We start from the raw sequence: 9433 nt of genomic DNA, 5'->3' as shown, positions 1-9433 counted from the left end.
CCGTCAAATAAGCATGTGCTTATCTTTGTGATTTATTTATTAAGATTGCAGTTCAATTGGTGCAGACTATTTAATCTTCTTTTTCCAGATTTTCCTCCTGTAGGATAGAGCGAGGCCAGGTAATTAAATGCCAGTGTTTCATTAGAATCCTTTTCAGATTTGGAACAGCTGGATTGTGGGGCCTATTCATATCTTGCCCACGACCCCTAAACAATGAGTTGAAATACCGACGATATCAGAAAGAGAAAGAGCAAATCAAAATTTAAGTTAAGGGAGAGACTTTCGGCTATAGTTATAGTAAAATGTATGCAAACACTTCCCGGCGTTGCCCCGCTGACCAAAAAGCCTGAAGACTCTGGGTACGAGATTGACAGAACGTCGATATAACGAATCGATATAATGAAGTCTCCATTATAACGAACACAATCCAGAAGCCCAAATGTAAAATCTACCCCGATATAACGAATAAATGACAACACACGACAAAAGATGAATGCGGAACAGACAAACAGCGATGAAAGTGATTTATGGAATTCGGCTCGCTCGCGCACTGAGAAAAAATAATGTAGGCTATACTTATTTTTGTGAACAATACCAAATAATATTTTAAACGTTCTCTTGATCTTAGTTTGCAAAATTTTATTTCTTCAAGATGTAACACATTTTAAAAGAAATTTCTGAAGAAGCTTCTGCGCCAGCCCAAGATCGGCATCAGCCGATATTTTTACATCGTCAAGTGGAACATTTGCAGAAAATCCTTTACGAAGAGAAAAGCACTGCTTTACGGAGCCACGGTCTGGTCAGTGTCGACATCTCTGGCTTCTCCTCCACTCGTTGGATGGGCGGAATATCGTTTCATCCCTGGAAAACCATGGTTTTATTTACTAGCCTACCATTTATTTACTAGTCTATCAACGTCTGCCGACTTTCGGACCTCCTTCATTTCGTATTACAATATTATGTCGTTTGTTCGTGACGCTAAAAGAAAAGTCACAATTTGAAAGAATAACCATACACCCACACACCCACACACCCACACCAGAGGCCTACAAAAGAGGAATTGCAAAATCACAACTGCAAGCCAAACATTATTGGGCCTGACTACCACAACGCTGAAATGCCACAGGCGTATATACACAAAATGATGGACCAGTAAAAGGAGGATGAAAGAAAAACAAAAAACATCGACATCACGGGACCATTCAGTAATAATTTAGGATTTTAGGCTCCTTTTGGTGGTCGCTTTATTCCTCTTTTTTTGTTTTTCATGTTTCTTCATGTGCAGTATACCAGGTCGTTGCTATGGACGGTAGAAATGATATCTTTGATGCTTAATAATCTAAGTATCTTGTACGGACTGTGTAACTTATCGTGTAGGAAGGGGTTTCTAAATCTGTACTTGCCATTTTTAACCGCGCGACGTAGACGCAACCACAGGACTAACACAGAGAGAAAATGTACCCAGCTACAACCTGGAAGCGGGGAAAGACGTGATAGAACTGAGTGCATTGCCTCGGGAGGCCTTCAGTTTAAGGCCTACAATTTATTTCTTTACGAAGAAAACAAGGAGAACCTTATCTAGCGTAATACAGCTTTTATAGAGAGTGGGGCCCTGGAAAAATATGCGTAAACCATGACACGGTTCATCCAATACCGTGTTAAATGAACTTTCCTTCTTAATGTTCGTCTCTGGGCCCCACATTTTACTTTAAATGTATCAGAATTATTTACATTTTTCTAAAATACGTCTTTAACATTGTTTGTGACTAAACGAAAACCAAACCAGAAAGAAGTAACGTGACAGTAAGTGGAGTACAATTTGCAATTAATAAAAGAAAACCGCACACTTCATCTGATCTTTTCTTTAAAGAGATCATATTCAACGAAAAAGTTGTGTGCTAGCAAGATAATTCCCTAGTACTAAAGAACAAGTTTTAGGGACAAGACGCCTGAAGGCGTCCACACGGGATGTTTTAGTCGATGTACCACAGTCCCAATCTGTTTATACGTACAAACACTCAGTACGGTATTAAAAACTGTGTTACTTGTACTGTCTCCAGAAAATGATTAACAGAACGGGCTTCGCGTTAATTAAAATTTATATTGATAGAACCGACATTTAAGTGACCCTTTTTACCCTCTCCAAATGCCCCGCAGTGGAGTACTTGAACGGCAAATATAATCTAGGTTTAAATGCCCTGCCTGTACCCGGCCTCCCCCGTTGTGGCTTAACATTAGCAGGGAATTTTACCGGCTGAGCAAATCCAAATTGTGTTGCAGAAACAAAAAGTTCTGGAATGTTTTGTAAATGACTAACAAACGTTCATTCCAAGAAACCTAAATTTCCAGTTGGCTTATGATTCTCTGCAATACTGGTTCATTATAACCATGACGTTATCAACTTGATGAAAGAAGGTTTTGAGTGATCACATGATTGCACTGTTTCCAAGAGTTCACGAGTTTACACTTTAGTGAAATAATAACCTGTCCGAGTCATTCGCACGTAGGAATTTTCTACAGTGCAAACCGCTCTTCAATAGAATGGCTATACCCTGGAAGATTTACTTGACATGCTGGTTTCTCGGTGTTTTAGTTCAAAGTGCCGTTTTCTTCAGTTTTAATGCCGTTGATTATTTCAGATACTTCTTCCCGGAAAACTACAAACCCGAAGTGTACATTGGTGCCACCGTTGGAGTTGGGGCGACATTAGGAGCAATCTTGACGGTGATTTTCCAACCGAAAACAAACCACTTGACGGTGTTAGTCATCACGCAGATCATCTCGGCGGTTTTATTGCTCGTAGAAGTCGTTATTGTACCTCTTACGAACGCTATATCACCACCTGTACGTTTTGGCGTTATTCTGGGTGTAATTTTCGTGGCAACAGTGGTTCAAAATGTTGGGGGAGGCGCTTTGTACAGTTTCGTTGGAAAGCATTTTCCAAAGGTTGGTATCCACGCAGCTCAGTCTGGAGGTGTGTGCGCGTTTGCAGCGACATTTGTGCTCCGCTGTATCTCCAAAGGGTCGTTTGAACATCTCAGAAACAGGGATCAGGGTTTTCGCCTCAGTGGTTACTTGTATGTGGCTTTGGTGGACCTCATCATTCTCGTGGCGTGCTGTTTTATAACCGTGCTACGAACGTACGTTAAAGATCGAAACACGAGAAGTCTGAACGCCGGCGAAAACTCACCACTGTTAACGAGATTGGAATTCACGCACACATCTCGTAAAACGGTCATAAGGAAGAACTGGGCGGCGCTTGCCACACTCTGCTTGACGCTGTTAATCTCCAATTCCTTGTTCCCAGGCATTACCTCACAGTTTCATGGCAACTACAACTGCTCGTCTTCAGCACAACACGTGTCCAAGTTATCTTCATTTCGCCTGAACAGCAGCGCTGAACCCACAACTAAAGCTTCCCCATCCAGCGACCAGACAGGTTGGTTTGTAGTAATTCTCTTTGGCTGTTATTCGGTGGCAGACGCTATTGGGAAAAACTTACCAATCTTCGGAATTATCTACAACAACATTTCAATCCTCTGCAATTGCCTAGTTCAACTAATCATAGCCGTACCTATTTTGTTGATCTATTTTGAGCCTTGTCACGCCGGGCTGCAAGCGGACTGGGTCGCTTATCTCACAGTCGGTCTGCTGGGTCTCATCAATGGTTATGGTTTGTGTGCAGCCATGATGCTTCTGGCGCCGGGGAAGCTAGATAATAAACACGAGGAGGGACTGGCGACCAGTATCGGTTACATGTTTCTACAGATGGGAATTTTGCTGGGCATGGGCGCCTCTGTGTTCCTTGTAGATTACGTGTTTGAAACTACCAGACACTAAATAAAAGCCTGTTGTAATATTCCATCAAATGAAACGATAGCCTCTGGACCTATCCTGACATAAACACCGAAGGGTTAATTTGGTTATGCTGATGCAAATAATAGAAAGATTTGTTTAGGTATATATTATCAAAAAGGCCTAAAATTGAATTTGATTTCATTTTTCATTAACATGATTTGAATAAAGAACACTGAGTATTAAAGGTCCAATAAGAAGCTTATTCTATACTTCTACATGACAAGAGCGTGATCTGATCAAGGTTATCGAAATGGACTACAACTTGTCTACGGCATCAAAATTTCCAATTTCTTGAATATTTATTTTGATCTTCTTGGCTTCGAGTCATGGAATTGAGTAGTCACGCTAGACGTATCCCTCTCCTTTCCATGAAATGGAAAGGAAATGAAATAAAATGAACTTGACTAGCAATAATCAGGGACACTCGATGTGAACGTCAAAGCAAAATTGTTAAAAGTTGTTTCCTGTATTCTTACATAATGTTACGACCTTTAAAGGGAAATTTGTGAGAGATAGCACAGTATGATCTCTTCGGATTCTTAAGCTGAAAATTTAGATTGTTTAATAGGAGACGGAATCTTAAGGCTCGTTTAAACGGTTTTAACATTTGCACGACATTCGTCCAACAAAAGTTGAACGGATGTTGGGCAAACGGTTTCAATACCATTCAACATTTTCGAGAACAAAGAAAATGTTGAATCGATGTTGAATGAAACTTTAAACCAATTTAAATTTGATTCGACACACTTTCGACAAGCTTTCAATATTTTTTTACCCTTTCGACAATGTTGAACGACCTGTTCAAACGCCCCCGACATTTGGTTCAACAACTGTGTTGAACACATGTTCGGAAGCAAATGTTGAAACCGTTTAAACGGGCCTTTATTCTCCGAATTTTTTTTCTACGAAAACGAAAGGGATCATTGTTTTCAGTGTTGCGAAAGTTTGAGGTTACCTTTTCACTAAACCCCAGTTTTTCTTCACAATTTAGTCGGAATTTCTGAGGCGGGTCATGTCTTTTCGTACAGATATTCCACCTAAATGAACCCGGTTGGGTGATACATGCTGTATTGTTATCTGAAATAAAGATGTAGGATGTAAATGTGGTTTAATGCGGTCCAAGGCTTTCGGCTTTTATCACGATGCCTGTCAAAAGTCATTTAGAGAATATGCTAGTGACTTCCGGCGTGAGAAATGTACGTACGAGGAAGTTCGCCTCAGACCGTTTTCATCAGTTTACGCAAATTTTCACGTTTTTGAAGTTCACTACTGGGGGACTCTCACATCAGTTATGAAGAAAACATTTTTTATACAGAAAAATATGGCTAAAAGGAAAAGGTTTTTGCATGAATCTGATCTCTTCTTCGCTCTCCACAACACATTCGGAACAGGCTATCTATAGAGCACTTTTAGAAGTATAATGTCATTATATTCATAGTTAATGGTTTACGTGTAGTGTAGCAACGTTTACGAGAATACGTTTACTTTTCTTTCGAGAAACAACCCCCCTTAGCTTGAATTTTCTATGGCCAGTCAAGTCGACATTGTTTTCCTAAAGTTGAAGTTTTTGCTTTGGCCCTTTGGTCTTAGATTTTTATTCTCAAGCCTTACATTGTTTTGATCCTTGTCAGTTACCCGCATACTTCAGATACTTTGGGATAATCACTAATTAATCGAGAATTATGAATTCCTTCAGGCTAGTTTTATCAGGAAATAAATGTTTCCTGGATCATTTCTCACACAGCGCAGGAGTGTTTAAATTCCTCCCTTGACAGCAATTGCAGGTAACTTAAGTTTTAAAAGAATTTGGTACCCTAATAAAAAACCCGTTTTGCCCAAATAAAATAATTTCTTTATCGACTGGAGTGCAGTCGCCCTGCACAATTTTGACTGTCACAACAAATATTCTTTGAGAATTAATTTTGACCCGAGCAAAAGTAACGCATATTAAATACAGGATTCATCGATATCCCTCACTGACCCCACATCGTCTTTACTTTCTCGGAATCACGATGCACGACACGGCAACTGAATCTGACTAATTATTTAGTTCATTAATACAGTATACACAAAACTCTCTACCGAGACTTCAGCCTGTAATATGCATGTTATTCCTGTATATACCGCTTTACCGAAAGGTATTCTGCTGTTGGTACATTGATTCAGCTAAACACGGCATCAGTATTAATGTAGAGATTACAAATCCTGACGTGCCGTTTCTTCTCGTTTATGATATATTGATATGTATGTCACTATTCCGAGAAACTGTTGAACCTCCAGTTCCTTTATCGCGTCGTACTATTGTCATGCAAAACCTGGCAATATAGATTAACATATATACTTACTTTCTATTCACGATATTCAAACGATCTATCATTAATTTTCAATCTTTAATAATTGCATTGCATTCCCTTTGGAAAGTATGGTGGATTACCACCGAATAAAAACTCTAATATGAACGCGTGACCTACAAAAGATGAAATTGAAATTCAAACAAGGTATAATGCGTTTTTCCTAGAAATGGTTGAGATTTTATGGTTCGAAAAACTAACATAACATAACATAACATAGCATCAAAATTACTGATGTATAGATGACACGACTCACTGAGTTGTCGTCTTTTTGCAAGCTATATCAGACCTCTAACCAATAAGAATTTGTCATTTCAGTTAACTTTTTTAGTTTCGCTGTTGACTGGAGACAATTCTGTCGTGGAGTATTTACATTTCTTTTGTTTCTTTGTGGTGCTGATCGATGACTTCCATCACAGCTTCCCACCACAGAGGGCCACTTATAGTGAACGTGCGAATTAGTGGAGTATCGTAATGAAAAATATGCGGTTCATTGGGCTTACACCAGCACCTTTCAAAACGATCGTACTTCATAACATCACACCAGCGTGGACGCCACACTTTAAAGTTCACCTTGATCCTTCGAGCGTCGGAAGGGATTTTTATTTGACTTCCGTTTCCTCTCTTCTCTTTTGTAATTTCTTCGCCGTTTAGAATATAGCTGACAACCATTTTGGAGAACCAGAAACCCTTGGAAATGTATCTGATGATTCCATCTATTCGTCTGCTTGTGTCTGTGAAATTCAAAACCGCCTCTGTCTCACTTGGAGTACAGTCTTGTCGATTAAGGTTGTCCCCTCCAGAGCTTGGATTTTTCACAGAATCGTCTAAGCGCTTCTCTACAAACTCCGCCGTTTTCTCAATAGCCACTTCTGTAACATTCTTAACTAACGGACCTGGAATGCGGTGAGCCAGACCTTTTACTCGATCGCACAGTGATGAGACCTGTTCTTCAATTGCTCCCTCAATGTTTGCAGCTGCTGTTTGAGTACTTTGTGTAGCTGTGAGCACAGCCTTTGCAACAGCACCGCCTGCAAATGATGCAGAAGCAAACGCTACAGCCTGGCAAGCCGCATGACCGATTGCTTGGTTCAATGTGACATCCTCTCCATAAACAAACTTTTTCTTTGCATCTGAGGCCAATGATGATACAACTCCACACCCAGCAGCAATGGCCGTTCTAATGCCAATAAGCTCAGCTACAGAGATAGCTGCGGACTCTAACATAACCACTCCCATGGCGGCACCACCGGGAAGAAATGCAAGGCAATATCCAATCCCTGTCGACAGCAGCCATTTTTTAACGTCGCATCCATCCACAACGGCTTCTCTACTTATGGTCTCCTTCAAAGCGTTTAAGCCACCAGCGATTGAGGCTCCAATGAGTGGAGTCGAGAACCCGGCAGTCAAAACTATCGACAGAATTCCACCAACTGTAATCCCAACAGACAAACCCAGCAAAGCCATTCTCTTAATCCAAGCCAATCTTTGCCCCACAGTTTCACATTCGGGCCAAAAAACAGCTTTGAAGCGTTTCCCTGACAGCCATCCACTGTCGTAGTCGGCCATGTTGTTGTACCTTGCACGTTTTTCTCGATCTTTCAGAATGTCGTACGCCATTATCACCTCGCGAGCGATGTCATCATCACCATCAGGATCGCAATGACGGTGCCATATCTGTAATTCTCTTAGGAATGCCTTTCTGATTTCTTCATCTTGTTCTTCTTTTGACATGGCACGTACTTCCTTCATATCCAGCCTTAAAATGTTGCAAAGATTGCATCCTCCATCCAGTGAGCCCAACTCTTTATCCCTGCGCACTTTTCGAAGGCATGCTTCTTTTTCTTCTGGAGAAAGGCTACCCTCTACCAGTTGAAGCGAATCGGTGATCCTTATTAATTTGTCTTCAATCCATTGTCGCGCTTTCAAGAGAATCTTTTTCGGTTGCTTAACATCTTCAAATCTTGCAATGAGCTCTATCTTGCATCCTTTGTCACTAGAATGCGACAACTTGTCACTCGGCTTGATTACGTTTGATGCATGAGGTACCCAGCAGATGATATGCAGGTTGAAATAGAAGTTGATTGTGACATGAGCATCAGTCGATTCGTTTATGATCAGCAATGATTTGTATTTATCATCCATTTCTGTCATATCTTAGCCGTCTTCAGGGTCTTGAAGATGTGATCACCTCCTGAAAGCTGCATAACACATAATGTACTTGACTGAGACACCGCAATTACTCAATCTACCCAATCGCGAATCGTTTGAATTAAAGGATCGAAATAACTTTTCGGGATAGGGGTAGTCATCAAATATGTACTATACTTACAATGTACTCCACAACGCGAAATCCTTACGTTTGGCTTCGTTTGCACAACTCTGCATACGATCTAGCGAAAAACCGCGAGGGTGCGATGCCTTGGTAACCAAAGGCAGTTTTGGAATTTCCTGTTCTTGTTAAGCGAATGATCCTGATTGGTTCATGTCATTTGTGTTTGTTCGTTTTTGGTTTGAAAATGGACCTGGGAGTTGACAAGGTTCTTATTGTAGGATTTCAAGTTATTCTTGTTTCAGTTAGGTATATAACAAATCACGCAGAATATTAAGTTCCAAATGCGGGTAGTTCTACTTAGTCCAAAAACGTAATTCTATTAAATGATTGAATAAATAAATAAATTAATTAATTTATTGATACTGTAGGTATATTAATCAACCTTGTAAACAAATAAATAAATAAATAAATTCAGAAAACGGGATAGATAAAGAACAAGATCACCGTCTATTCTGACAATATACCTAAACAGAAATACTCCAAATGCGCTCGCATCTCATTAATATACCGGGCACCTCTAGGCAATGAAGGCAATTTTGGTTTTTGAGCTAAACAGTTTGGAATATTAAGCAATTTCTGAGAATTTTTAGGAAATCAGATCGTATTTCTCAGAAAACACCGCTATAAAGTTTAGTCCACTTAAAGGAGAAGTATCATGGTGTTTTCGACCTCTTTTCTTAAAAATGGTGAAATAACACCTTAACTTAGCTACAAAATAATTCTAGAACAACGAGAGGAAAGAAATCAACTCAATTCTTGAAAGGAACATCTCGTGATCTGTTCTAGCGCATTTTGGAAACAAAAATGCAAGAACTTGAAAAAAATTAGCCTTCAATCAATTCCGACCTACTCTGTCTCTGGCCAGAGTAGCTAATCAACAGTTTAATTG

At 40.0% G+C, this 9433-nt stretch overlaps 2 protein-coding genes across 2 annotated transcripts; one reads left to right on the top strand and one right to left on the bottom strand.

Moving 5' to 3' along the window:
* The first annotated feature begins 2541 nt into the window (after positions 1-2541).
* LOC146484285 (uncharacterized) lies at positions 2542-4055 on the top strand. The gene has a single exon (XM_085104812.1). It carries the CDS (start codon positions 2542-2544, stop codon positions 3838-3840), a length of 1299 nt encoding a protein of 432 aa, XP_084960938.1. The 3' UTR covers positions 3841-4055.
* A 2291-nt stretch (positions 4056-6346) lies between these two features.
* LOC146484284 (uncharacterized) lies at positions 6347-8607 on the bottom strand. The gene is made up of 2 exons (XM_085104859.1): positions 8542-8607; positions 6347-8403 (listed from the first exon to the last, which is right to left on the bottom strand). The coding sequence occupies exon 2, from the start codon at positions 8361-8363 to the stop codon at positions 6579-6581; it is 1785 nt and encodes a 594-aa protein (XP_084960985.1). The 5' UTR covers positions 8364-8403; positions 8542-8607; the 3' UTR covers positions 6347-6578.
* Between the last annotated feature and the right edge of the window lie 826 nt (positions 8608-9433).

This window comes from Pavona decussata, unplaced genomic scaffold (assembly GCF_977016875.1).
Source record: "Pavona decussata unplaced genomic scaffold, jaPavDecu1.1 SCAFFOLD_34, whole genome shotgun sequence".
Classification (NCBI taxonomy): domain Eukaryota; kingdom Metazoa; phylum Cnidaria; class Anthozoa; order Scleractinia; family Agariciidae; genus Pavona; species Pavona decussata.
The sequence above is the reverse complement of the archived record's forward strand: the minus strand, read 5'-3'. Positions and strand labels throughout refer to the sequence as shown.

Bases quoted from the DNA above. Each gene is read 5' to 3' on its own strand.
- LOC146484285 (XM_085104812.1), top strand. From the start codon at position 2,542: ATGGCTATACCCTGGAAGATTTACTTGACATGCTGGTTTCTCGGTGTT.
- LOC146484284 (XM_085104859.1), bottom strand. From the start codon at position 8,363: ATGACAGAAATGGATGATAAATACAAATCATTGCTGATCATAAACGAA.